Raw genomic sequence first — 13,592 nt, forward strand, 5'->3', positions numbered from 1 at the left:
AACTAGTCCACCAATTTGTGCAGAAGTATCAAGCAATATATAGGACATGTAAACCTTTTCTAGATTATATCTTTAGCTTTCAAAAACTATTTGGGGCCAAAGGTAAGTCAGGCATTTTGAATTCTTACTAGGATGCACAACTGTATAAAATCATCCCAAAAAGGCATTCACAGTCCCATTTCAGTTCTAGAAGCAATAGAGGTTTTTTCAATTCAGCAACTCATCAGGAAAAAACTGAACAGATATCTACTCCTTAGGATAATCCTTGACAACATTCAGAATTCTTTTTTCTTAATTTTCCTGGACTCAACAAGAATTTCAATTTTCTCACTTAGCTCCTTAGTGAGCAAGGCTACAGGACTACTATTTGAGTGTAACATATTGCTATCCACATCTCCAGAAGCTTAGAAACTGTTTCAGCAGAATCGCTTTCTAGGAATGTGTAGTCCTCTAGATTAAACCAAAGCATGTAGTGAAAAAAAACCCCCAATGCTTTTCCTTTCCTTATATGAAATTCTTTACCAGAAGCAGCTCACTTCTTGCTGAAGTGCTAAGTTTTTCCTGACATGTTGTCAGATTTCATCAGTAGATAACAACAGCTGATTGTGAAAGATAAGACTATGTATTAAAAAAAAAAAAATCACAAAGTGACACGATGTAATATTGACATGTGGCAGCCACATTTTCAACAGTCAGGAGGAGAAAAATCCCACAAAACCCACAAGCAACCCACATCACTGTTTTTAATCCAGCGTGTTCCATTTCAAGTAGCACACTCTTGTACCACTCCAGAATAAATAATCAACATAGCCTCACAGATTCCTCCTGAAGCACTTTTAAACGAGTACAAGAAGATTTGCTACATGTAGTGGAGCAACAGAAAGGTTAAGCTGGTCATTATAAAACATAGGTTACCTGGGGTTAGGCTGAAACAGAATGTTTACCTAAGAGTTCAAGTGGGAAATTATTGTATGCTTTGTCCACAACAGAAACTTAAAACAGATTTATTTTTTCTAAACAGGTGCAAGCTTTATAGTAAGAGATTTTCAACAGGCTGGAAGCCACCTGAAATAATTAACATTGCCAGTAACCTGAAATCTTGTTGGGGAAAAGTAAAGAGGCTCCAGATAACATGATATTTATTTACACACACATGAGTTATTCCATCTGGAGACATTCAGACTCCTGAACAGGCAGTTTAAGGGTCTTTGAAAACACATAAGAAATCTACAGTGAAATTTTACCTATATTTTTCCACTGTGAGAAAGTCAAATGCCTGGACAGAGGCATTTTTGCTTTCATTTTATGCAAACTATGGATTTATTCCTGCTGAAAGGAACACCACTCTCATTGGTAATAGCAGCTATGCTGCTTTCCACTTTCATTTTTTCCCCCATCCAACAAGCATGTAACATGGGGACTGAATTCTAAACTAGCCTTATTGTGGCTTTAAAGGGAAAAGGTACATACAAGTAATTTCCATCCCCTTCCACCAATGTCAACAGCCATTCTCAGGCTTTTTAGATTTGTCCTTAGAGACTTGATATTTTCAGCTTTGCCCAATATATAGCACCAAACTTACAATACTGGAAACAAACAGACTGATCTACCTAAGCTGAAATTCTGGATGGTTTCTATTTGTTCAAATTCAAAGCCCAGAAGAAAGGAAGCACACACATTTGAAAAAAAGATTACCAGCTACAATTCAACATTGCAGGTGCCTACAAAAAACCCCCTAGGAATCACAATTAAGAAAGAGGCTTTTTTAATGGTGGATATTTTATATTATTTACTTGCCTTAAATTCTCCAATTCCTGTTTCTTCAAAGGCGAAGAAGGAGGAGCTGCAATGAATTTATCCCCTTCATGACTTTTATTGCTAGAATAAAAACACTGAATTACTACAATAGACAATTTAAAAATTCTCAGTGTATTTACTCACTCCATTTAAAAGAACATAAATTCTGCAGCCTAAAATAGAGGGAGTTGAAGTTATTCACAGATTGCAGCACACACTCTTATCCTAATCATTCTATTTGAGAAGGAAGAAGTGGGACACTTGCTGGAAAGAATATGACTGACAGACCAAACAACCCACACCATTCTTCACAGCCTTGAGCTATTTTTGAAGTTCAGTGTAGGATAAGCATTTTTAACTAGAGGGACACAGAATTTGCTGCATTTGTAGCTTCTCTTCTTTCAGCTTGTAGGAAAAGCAGTAAACTAGTTTTCTCTCTAGACCTCTAAAAAACTAGTTACATAAATACTCTAGAAAGATAACCCACAAAGTGTTACAGCTTCCTTTAGACTTTTAGTTACCCTTTATTACAAAATGTCTCTTCTGTTTTTACTTTTTTTTTTTTCCTTTCTCCAAATAAAATTCCACTTCCTTAAAATTATACCTTGTTTTTTTGAGGGGAGTATTGGGGGAGTATTCATTCTATTTAAGAAATATGAAACTTCACCCTCCAATAAGCTGAAAGGGCCTCCTGGAATGAGAACTGAAGAGACAGCTAATGGCTGTATCTTGGCAGTGAGAAACACCAAGGTCTAGAAAAAGATTTAAAAGAAAATTCAGAATTGAAACTGAATCTGTCCACTTAACAAGAACTTCATTTATGAGTTTCATGTCTGTCTATTACAAATAGGTAAGACAACTCCAACATTCAAAACATACAGCACAAATCTCCAAGGAAATCCATACTCAATACTGTTGCAGAGTATGTACTTCATGCCTTTACCAAAAATTAGTTAAAAAAAATACCCTTAACTACTGAAAGTATTCACTCTTTTCTTGTGAATAAGAATCTGCCTTAAGAGTCAGCTTGCTCAATTAGTGGGATTTGCTTTAAAACCATCCTGTTCAATTAGTGTGATTTTCTTCAAATGCCTTGTATGTTTTACTGTTCTCTCACAGAGGTTCCCTTGTCAGAAGGAACAAATCCTTAGAGAACCTTTCAGAATGTGACACAGAAATTCAAGAACAACCTCCTTTGTTGGATATTTTGAAATTGGCAATGACTACTGGGAGATATGAGGGAGTCCTTTCTTTAGCTTTTTTTTTCAGCTGAAGAAGCATCTGGTTTTGAAAGCAGAAGGCAGCAAAGGATCTTCCCATACAGGGCATGTTTTCCTTTCCTCACTCCTACAAAAATAAATAAAAACCACCCCAATAGAAAACAAAAAAGAAGGTGAGGTCTGAGTAAGGGCCACCACTTTGTTTTCATCACTGCCCCTTAGTGAGCCCCAAAACCTTAAAACTGAAGTCCCATTTAAACCAGAGAAGCTTCATCTCAATGGGCTGCATACATAGTTGCCAGAGAACCTCCAACCTCAGCAAAGAGAAAAAGAAAAAACAACAACCTACAACAACCAACCAAAAATAAAAACCCACAACCACCCCCTCCTCCCTCCAACATTTATAAATCATTTGGTCACTTGACAAGACAGACTGTAATTGAAAAAACAGGATTATAGAGAGCAGCTTTCAAATATTGTTGCAAACAGCAACAGCCACTGACCCCCAGCCACAGTCTATCTGCAGACAACCTCAGAATATATGAGGATGCACCTTGTGCCTACACAACATAGTATATGTACAGTAAATCCTGCCTTGTGACAAATGGATCTCATCTTCTTAACATTTATCTGTACTCAGGTCTGACAAAACCAGTGTGTTCTTTCATTACTCTCTAAGTAGTTCAAGTTCTACCACAGAAACTTTTTCCAGATGAGTTATTGTAACATTTACCCTCAAAATGGTCTTTAATGAAAGTACAGACTATGATCAAAAGTTATTCTTCAAAAGGAAGTCCAGAATGTATGAGGTTATGCAATAAATGAAACCAACTTCCTTTAACATACATGTCTTCAAACTACTGTTTCTGAAATTTATTGACAGAAAAGATTTTTCTTAAATTCTTTTCTGCAAAATATGATTTATTATACAATAGCTCCATGCTGTTTTCCTACTTACTTTCTAAATCTAGTTTTCCATTTTAATGCAAACACAACAAAGCATACTAGAGCTGATGAATGTCAAATCTGATAATGGGGAAATGTTTACAACTGAGTTTCCAGACATTCAGATATATATTGAATCAAGTACACGGCACACGTGTGCTCACACACAAAATCACTGTAACGTGAAGCTTCACTTACAATTAGAGAAATACCAATATGCACAGCAGGAGGGTGTGGGAAAACATAACATTTGCAGCACAGGGAAAAAAAAAAGATGGCCAAGGGAAAAAATAATTTCACTGTCTAATTTAATAAAAGTTGTTAGGGACAGGAGGAATCAACTCAGTATTTTATTCTTAAATTTAAACAACAAGCAGCTAAACTATTTCCTTGAACATAGCAGCATTATTAAGAGCATTACAAATATGTTCTGTTTTTCTGCTAGCCAAACAAGGTAAATTGCAGACACAGACTGTTGGCCCAAAGTTCCTCTGGACAAAAAGAATGGTTTATATTCAATTCTGTTTACCTGCATGCTTCACTGCTTTCAGTATTTTCTGTGTTTGCCCCCAGCTGATTATTAGTTTTAGATCCATTTTCCTGCTTGGGCTCCTGTTGATCTTCTGGCAGTAGCAGCAAGGCATTTCTTAGACAAATCGCTGCAAACTCCATGCTGGCTACAGGTATTGCTGAGGACTGCCCATCACTTAAAGAGACACAGAAGTTGACCAATAAGTAGCAATCCTACTAAATTAAAAATAAAAGCACAGCTCCAAAAATACCTGAATGCAGAGAAAACTTCACCCTAAAAATGTTAAATAACATTTTTATGTACCAAATTTAATTTATTAAGATGTAGTATCTTGTTATTTTTTACATGTTGAAAATACATAACAATGCCCCAATAGATTCAACTACATAATTTCTTGATTTCAGTTGTGAAGTTTTATGGCAGAGAACTAGATTTTTCCTGCATTTTTCTAAAGTGGATTACTGAAAATATATTTTTAAGTGAGAAAAAGAGGACAGATTTAGCTATCTGAAAATAAAATTTCAGATAAATAAATTGTAAGCTTTAATGCTCATCTTACTTACAATAACCACACAGTTAAGCCCTCTGCTGGCTATCACAGAGGAGGCACAAAATGATGTTTAAGACTCACCAAGCATTTTAGCATGCCTCTTTTTTCACTACATGAACGAACAGTTATTCCACAACAGTTTAAAAATCTCTGATAAACAGATATATATCCTTAACAAAGCTATAAAAACAAAATAAATAACTAATGGAAAACATACTCACTTATAAACAACATTCTGTATGGACTGGGATGCTAGGACTATCTTACGGTGGTAGCCTTGACCTACTATTGATTGCACAATTCCCTTTTTGCTGGGAAGACCTTTAGTCTCTTGTTCTGATGTCTAAAAGGAAAAAAAAAGAGCTTAAATATCAAGGCTATTGAATGAGAGCTTGACAAAGTAAGTGAAGGCTGAAAGAAGACCTTGAACCCTGCTAAAATATAAGAATAATGGATACAGTTTTAAATCTGAAGTACAATGAAGGATCAGGCACCTTCTATTGTCTTTGTGTTGCAGAGGGGTTTTACTGCACACAGTGAAAGCACAGATTAGTTCTGACAGCTTGTCTGATAGCCTACTGACCTAGTTTCTCCTCTGTTTTGAAAGCAAAAGAACAATGAACCAAGTCATATTAAAAGAACTGACAGGATATCTAAAAAGAAATAATTTGATCTGCCACATAACATTCAGACTTGGCACTGCAACGCTTGCCATCTTCTCTCCCTGCTTACACAGCACTCAGAACACTCTTTGGAAAAGCTGCTCCCAAACTGTTCCATGGGGAGCACAAAGCTGAACAACAACATATGCAAAGATACATTAAATTAACTTGTTTAATTGATTGTTGAGTGTGCAGACACATTCTGGGGGTCAAATGAACTTAAAGTACCCTAATTGGCAGTCCCAAGAATTATCTCTACACCATGTTTACTGGAGTTTGTTTGGCTGTTTTACCATGAGCCATCTTAACTTCACTGGTAAGTTTAGTGAGTGATGAAGAGCTGCAGTTTTAAGAAAAAACTTATCCTAAATCTGGACTTTCAATAGCTATGACTTTTCAAAAAAATTTATCAGAATCTATTGTAAAAATATTGACATAGCAGCATTTACTTCCAAATTAAAAAATACACACACAGAGTTTGGATATGAAGCACATATTTCTAAAAAGGTGTTTAAAATGCAGGTGTTTAAAAGGGAATATTCTTCCATTTATATTTTATGTTTGTAAAATACTAAAGTGGGTGAAAATTACCTTTAGTGAAATTGCTTTTCTAGATAGTGTTCAGAGCATAAATATGAATCTATGCTTAGATATAAAGGAATATTACTGCAAATTGAGTTACAAGGTCAAATTGAACATAATATTGACTTTAGGGCCTCATTTGTCATGTTGCAAATCTAACAATTTAAAGACACTTTCTCTTTGCCTTTAATATTACTAGCATCCAAGGTTATTTTTTTTTTCTTTTAACATTACAAATTTAGGGAACAACAAGCTGTTTTTTGACATGAATTCAAGCTCTCTGGTACACCACACATCATCATAACTGCACAGGAAGAAAGCCTCAGGAACCTGGCATAAGCTACTACTTTGGCTAGTCTGCAGTAAATAGGGAAGTGCCACATAAGGATCTGTGCTTCCCATTTCCAGACTGCTAAATACTATCCTTGTAAATGGAATCCTAGCTTTGGATTTTTGCCACAAAACCACTAATCCACTCTCATACTCAGCTTTTCATTAGATGATCAGATGTGTCTATCTATTTCTGACTTGCATCCAGTAGGATTGATACAGAAAATTGCAAAATTACTATGAAGAAAGCTGTTCTTCCTGCATTTGCTGTGCTTTATAAAACTCAATCTGACAAGCAGCACATACAGATTGCCTGAGTTTTATAAAGCACAGCAAATGCAGGGAGTCAGTTCAGTTGTGACCCAATACTCTTGAATCTTCAGTGCTCTGCCTCCGAAATCAGTATACAAGCAAACCTCTGCTATAAAGTTGTATATTTCTTAAGTCCTCTGAAATAGAGATACCAAAATATTGAGTACTATTCAAATTCCCAATTGAGAAATTATTAATTTTGTATTCGGATAGTGTGCAGTCAATAAATGCACAGAGGCCACCCAGAGAGGAAAAACAGAGAATTCGGGGGTGGGGGGAAACAGAGCAAATATAACTATTTGCTCAATTCATCCCACACACTCTGTGAAAGGAGTGAAATGGGCATACTGTGGGAATAACTGCATAGGATCATGCAATTACAGACTACATCATCACTCCCCCACACTTAAGGGGTGAATTACAGTTTTACAGAGAATCAAGTAGAGTGTATCTTAATTTCACAGATATATGATTTAGGTGCAGTTTTTTCTTCCTGTCCTCGGCCCTCTGAATTTTATCATATGGGTTTATCCTAAACATACGTGTATTAAAAGGTTGGAAACAAGATGTCCCAGAGGGCATGCAATATGCCTGCCATCAATAGGTTTCCAGCAATTTTGCCAGGAGAAGAAGGTGAATTAGAGATTCAGTTGCCCAGCAGGTGTGATCCCAACAGTTTCAGGATGGAGAAGGCTGATCTCTGCTTCCTCAGCCTCTGTCACTTTCAGGCTACCCACACTACAGAGTCTCACCCTGCTTAATCTCTAGTGGACAATGAGTGAGGAAACAATGAAACTTCAGATGAGCTTTGGCTGCATGAAGAGAAAAAGACCACATGCAAAGAGCTCCCTTCACCTGTTGCAGCTCCAAATTAAACACGTAAAAATACATATACACAAGAAATAATTAATCTGGATTTACAGAGGTGTTACAACACCAGGCCTTCAAAATACACAGCTTAACTCTAGGTATTAGTTCTACCTTTCTGTAATCACATGCCATTCTTTAGAGCAATTTTCCAAAGCTACTTACCCCTTTATTGGCAGCAATGCAGCATTCTGCTATTCTCAGCCACAGACGAGGGTTTGAGTGATAAACCTGGACTGCCTCAATCAGGCATTCAAAGGCAGCTAAGGGCCTCCCAATGTGCAAGAGCTGAATTCCACAGTTATAGAGCAACTCGTATCGCTTGTTAGTCAGTAGTGTACACATGGGTCTCCCTGAAAATTTTTTACCTGCAGAAAAGGATTACATCATATTGGATGTGCAGCTCAAGACAGCACAAAACTAAGAGGAAGAGGGAAGCTGTGAGAAACACCCCAAAGCTACCAAAAACCCCACTCATTGCTGAAATCCACTAGCCTCTGTAAATTTCTCTCATACCAAAACTGATTTCAAAGACAAATTAATTGTATTCTTAATGAAGATTGAAGTACATTAAATGCTAACCTCATATGTTCCTTATCACACAAGCTGGGTGTTACACAATGGTACTGAATCCCAGATTTGTGAGAATACACATCTACACTCATTGCAGAGAATGCTGACTCCATAAGAAAACCACTTTGTTGTTAACAAGCATAAAACGCTTTCTGTCTTCACATTAATACATAAGGCTGCACTTAGGTCTAGGGGAGAAATAGGAAAAAGCAATAAAATGCCTCATAGTGAGTATATTTTAAAGAAAACAAGAAATGAAAACAATTATAACTTCATCATGAAATGATGAAGACTGAGTGATGAGGGCCTCTATAGTCAGATAGGAGAGGTCTCATCTTCACAAGCTCTGGTCCTGTTCTCTGGGACAACACAGAGGGCATAAACAATCCAGGAGATTGCTGGAATGTGTTTATGATTTCCTTCTCCAAATGTTGAAGGAGCCAATGAGGACAAGTCCTATACTGGACCTTGTTCTCACCAACAAGGAGGGGCTGGTTGGGACCATGAAATAGTGGAGTCTCACCCCACTTAATCTCTAGTGGATGATGAGTGAGGAAACAAGGAAATTTCAGATGAGCTCTGGCTACAAGAAGAGAAAAAGACCACATGCAAAGAGTTCCTTTTATGAAGAGGGAAATAGTGGATCCTTAGGACAGTGGAAGTATGCACAGCAAGCTCACTGCACTGGACTTAAGGCAAGTAGACTTTGGCATCTTTAGGGGTCCGATCGGTACAATACCAGGGAATAAAGCCCTGAATGGAAGAGGAGCCCAAGAAAGCTGATTAATATTCAAGGATCACCTCTCCCAAGCTCAGGAGTGATGCATCCAAACAAAGAAGTCAGGCAAAAAATTGCCAGGAGGCCTCCTGAATAAGGAGCTCCTGAACAAACTCAAATACAAAAAGAAAGCCTACATACAAAGTGTGGAAGCAGGGACCAGTAACCTGGGAGGAATAGAGAGAAACTGAGCAACCAGGGACCAGGCTGGAAAACTAAAGCCCTGACAGGATTAAATCTGACTAGGGACGTCAAGAGCAAAATCAAAATCTTCCACAGGTATGTTGGTGATAAAAGGAAAGCTAGGGAAAATATGAGCCCTCTCCACAAGGAAACAGGAGACCCCATTACCTAGAATATGGAGAAGGCATCCTTCATGCCCTGATGATTCTACACAATATCAGCAGGACTAGAAATAACTCATGCAAAATAGGTCACAAAAACTCTCTTTTGTCATACCTCTCTAACTGATGGACAAAGTCTATAAACAAGAGAGAAGTAATTGTCCCATGGTACATTACGAAAAACAACAAAAAAAAGAACATATTTAATCATCATCATTTATTTCTGGCAACAGCAACTACACAAACAAAAAAAGAACATATTTAATCATCATCATTTATTTCTGGCAACAGCAACTACATTCTTACATCAGGTTATCATGAAAATTCTCACCCCTCTTACCCTGCCCTCCACAAAGAGATGGAAAGGGAAATTTGCTGATAATTACTCAAACCTTCTGTTCTCTATTTCCTAGAATTGCCAACCCCTCTTCCACCATCTGTTTTAATCTCTTGCTTACCTGGATCTGAGCTGCCCGTTCCCAGCTGTGCACATGCATTATCATTTTCTTGCAAGGCTTTTTTAAAGTAAAAAATTCCTAAATTGTGCTTTCCCATTGCAAAGTGGATACAGCCAAGATTGTTCCAGAACATACACCTTAAGCATTCACCTGAGAGAAAAACACCGTTTTCAGAAACTGAAAGTTGTTGCTAAGCCCATGAATGCTCCAACCACTTTCTCATATTCAGGTCAGCATATTATGGCAGTCTATTAAACATCTTTTTCAGTGAGATGCTCATGGGTATCAGTGTTATATCCAATATGACATACACATATATTTATGCCAACCTAACCATACAAGCAGGAAATGCACTCTTCTTCCTAAATATATGTTCAGGTAACACTGTGAGAGGTTTTTTCTAAATAATAAAGGACAATAAAACACCATTTTCAGAAACTGAAAGTTGTTGCTAAACCCATGAATGCTCCAAACACTTTCTCATATTCAGGTCAGCATATTATGGCAGTCTATTAAACATCTTTTTCAGTGAAGATGCTCATGGGTGACAGTGTAATATCCAACATGACATACACGTATATTTATGCCAACCTAACCATACAAGCAGGAAATGCACTCTTCTTCCTAAATATATGTTCAGGTAACACTGTGAGAGGTTTTTTCTAAATAATAAAGGACAAAGAATTTAACTTTTCCTTATCTGCTGGTGACTAAAGTTTTACAGGGTTAACATGGATAATAAAGACAAAAGAGAAAAAAAACCCACCCTAAAAGTCCAAATAACCAGACTAGCAAATTAAACATACATGATTTTAGTCATAGCCTATGAAGGCTACTAAGTGAACAATATATTGTGCATAAAAGCTAATGCAAAAAAGTTACGTGATGGTAAAGTTTTCAAAACAATTTTAAATCATAAAGATCATAAAGAGAACTTCAAGCATAAAAACTGCCAGGGAGGCCTCAATTCTAGATCTAATAAATTGCCTTTTGTTTCATTTATTGATTAAGAGACTTAATCATGAGCCTTGCAAATATAACACAGCTTCAGAAATCCATTTTCATGGACAATCACAGCGTTCTGTAAAAGAATGTTCAATGAAAATTACTACAGTGTTGTGTGAAAATACAAGAAGAAAGATGAAACACATCCAGCATATAAATCCATGACTTTCAGGGCTGACACTGTTAAGTAATCATGAATATCCTTAAAATTTATATCAACAAGTAGTCGTATTATACTAGACACTGAAGTACCTGCAGGACAAAAGGTTTTTATTTTACCTGTTTTCATGAAGCCTGGATGTTCAGCAATGTTGGCACTGTTTAAAAGTTTGACAGCTTTACGGTAATTGCCTCTCAAATACTCAAAATTGCTCTTAAGAAAGAGAGAAGGAGCTGACTGTGAAGGAGAAAACAATAGTTAGTTATCTCTTGGTTGGTGATTTCTACTGCTAGTGTTATGTCACTTCACCAACTTGCTTCTCCTGCCACTTAAAAATAAATGGGTTTAGGTTTAGGCCATGTTACTTTCAAGATCTCTGTCATGAACTTTAGAGAATCCTGTCATGGAAGTGGCTAAGGGCAAAGGATCCCTAACCTGTCTTCTAATATCTGCCTCCCCACACGCCCCCTCCCTGCAGAGTTCCTTGTAGGCTGTAATCTTCCTAGTCTGCCAACACAGACCTCATGATCCAGAAGGTTTTCTGTTAAACCTGCTTTCCAGCAAGACATAAGCCTCCAAAGAATGTCAACAAAAAGAAAAAAAACACAACCCCAAAAAATGCTCACATATCCCAGAATTAATCTTTTATAAACTGGTTTAAACTACCAATTACATAAAAGTTTGTAAGGTGGATAACATCTAAAACTAAAACTTATTTCACTTCAATTATAAAGAATGCCGAACCTGTTTATTATATAGTGGTTCAGTGTTATTTTGGCACCACAAGGTGTATTTTTTCAGATATAAAAAACAGCACAAATAAGAAAACTCTACATTAATTACATTTGCAAAGATATTATAAACCCAACTGACTACATAAAGAATTACCTCAAACATCCACCCTCAATAAGAACTTTTTTTGTAAAGAACAATAGCAAATTCAGTTTTAAGATACAAAACACATCTAGATTTGAAAAACAAGAGTCTTAAGAATACTTACATTCCCAGCTGTATTCATAACAGACTTGATCTCCCTTTTGCATGCTTTTAATGACTTCATCTGGATATAGGCTCTCACCTTATACTGTTAAAAGATTAAATTTGTTAAATAATACAAAATAATTTCTGCAGGTTTCCAACACAAACTGTATCTAGATATTTACTGCAGAATATTTTATATACATCTTTAAAGTTGGTAGCAAAAAGCTCTTCAAAAATTCTTCATAAAAAATAAATTCTATTCAGACTTTAAACATCATATTTACAGGGTTTGTATTTACAATAAGCAGATGAACACTTTGTTCAATGGCCAACAAATGCTCCATATTCAAACACAGATATGAGCACTTAAATTGACAAACTAATAAAAATAATCTAACATCTTAAACCAAGACATTTACCTACTAAACTGAAAACACACACACAAGTAAGTGAATGCTAATAGAGAAGCACTCTGATTCTTCACATAGTTTTCAACAGAACAGTACAGCGAAATAAAACCTCAGCTGATTTAGACTGTTGGAGGTTGAACAGACAAATTCAATGCAGCAAACTGCCATGTAAAGAAATAATTATAACACACAGGGACTGAAATGGTGGTGGTGGGCAGGATGTCAGGTCAGTTTTCCCTGTACATGGATCTTACAAAAAGGAAGATTTAGACAACAAGGATAACAACAGGAGAGAAAGCATCATAATTTGGACTGAACTGGTTTTGAAGGAGATGACACTCAGATTTAGAAAACACTCAAAGAAATGTTCTTGTATAAATAACATGCAGACCCTTACCTGATGTATCTTAGATTTAGCAACTTCTATTAAAGCTCCACTTTCAGCTTTTTGATTCGAGGAATCTTTATTGGTATTATTACCTGACTGTCAAAAAAAAAGGAAGCATTATTGTTAGTCACCTTTTAAATTCAGTTGACATATTCAACTCACATGAAGAAAAATAAGTATTTAATAGTATTAATAATAAGATTGTTTGAGTATTTAATATCAAAATATACACACCCCACCAGAAACTAACTGGAGTTTAACAATCAAAATCCACAAACCACACCACCCATTGAAGAGCTGAGTTCTGTACTAACATTAGTGTTATACTATGTTGCTCTGCAGTTAAGAAGAATTCTTTTGCCTAGAAGGACGACATGCATGTTCTAGAGTATCTCTTCAATACTTCCTTCAGTAGAATTACTATATACTTAAAGAAAAAATAGTTTATCTTAAGTGTGACATTCCATCAGCAGGGAAACACTGAAGTGCCCTCTCTTCACTCCCAAGTCACCACTGATTCTACTGATTTTTCCAAAAAGCTCATGAAAGATTTCATTTGAAAGCATGCCTCATACTTTCAGATACCATGTAAAAAAGATACTTAATTTCCCATCCTATGTGCAACTGCAGTTCCTCTGACACTGACTTCCCTTTCAAACCTAGGGTCTCATATGGTCACAATCAAAGACAATATTTGA

General features: G+C 36.4%; 1 protein-coding gene across 3 annotated transcripts in view; it reads right to left on the reverse strand.

Moving 5' to 3' along the window:
* CNOT10 (CCR4-NOT transcription complex subunit 10) overlaps positions 1-13,592 on the reverse strand; it is a 58,931-nt gene that overhangs the window by 8,488 nt on the left and 36,851 nt on the right. For all 3 annotated transcript variants that reach the window (XM_039711420.1, XM_039711429.1, XM_039711411.1), the window contains 8 exons: positions 12,904-12,990; positions 12,116-12,199; positions 11,235-11,352; positions 9,951-10,100; positions 7,963-8,165; positions 5,266-5,387; positions 4,492-4,668; positions 1,798-1,878 (listed from right to left, as the gene is read on the reverse strand). In XM_039711420.1, the coding sequence (XP_039567354.1) occupies positions 1,798-1,878; positions 4,492-4,668; positions 5,266-5,387; positions 7,963-8,165; positions 9,951-10,100; positions 11,235-11,352; positions 12,116-12,199; positions 12,904-12,990 (1,022 nt within the window). The remainder of the gene's footprint in view (positions 1-1,797; positions 1,879-4,491; positions 4,669-5,265; positions 5,388-7,962; positions 8,166-9,950; positions 10,101-11,234; positions 11,353-12,115; positions 12,200-12,903; positions 12,991-13,592) is intronic.

The sequence above is a fragment of the Passer montanus genome, unplaced genomic scaffold (assembly GCF_014805655.1).
Source record: "Passer montanus isolate IOZ18808 unplaced genomic scaffold, ASM1480565v1 scaffold10, whole genome shotgun sequence".
Taxonomy (NCBI): domain Eukaryota; kingdom Metazoa; phylum Chordata; class Aves; order Passeriformes; family Passeridae; genus Passer; species Passer montanus.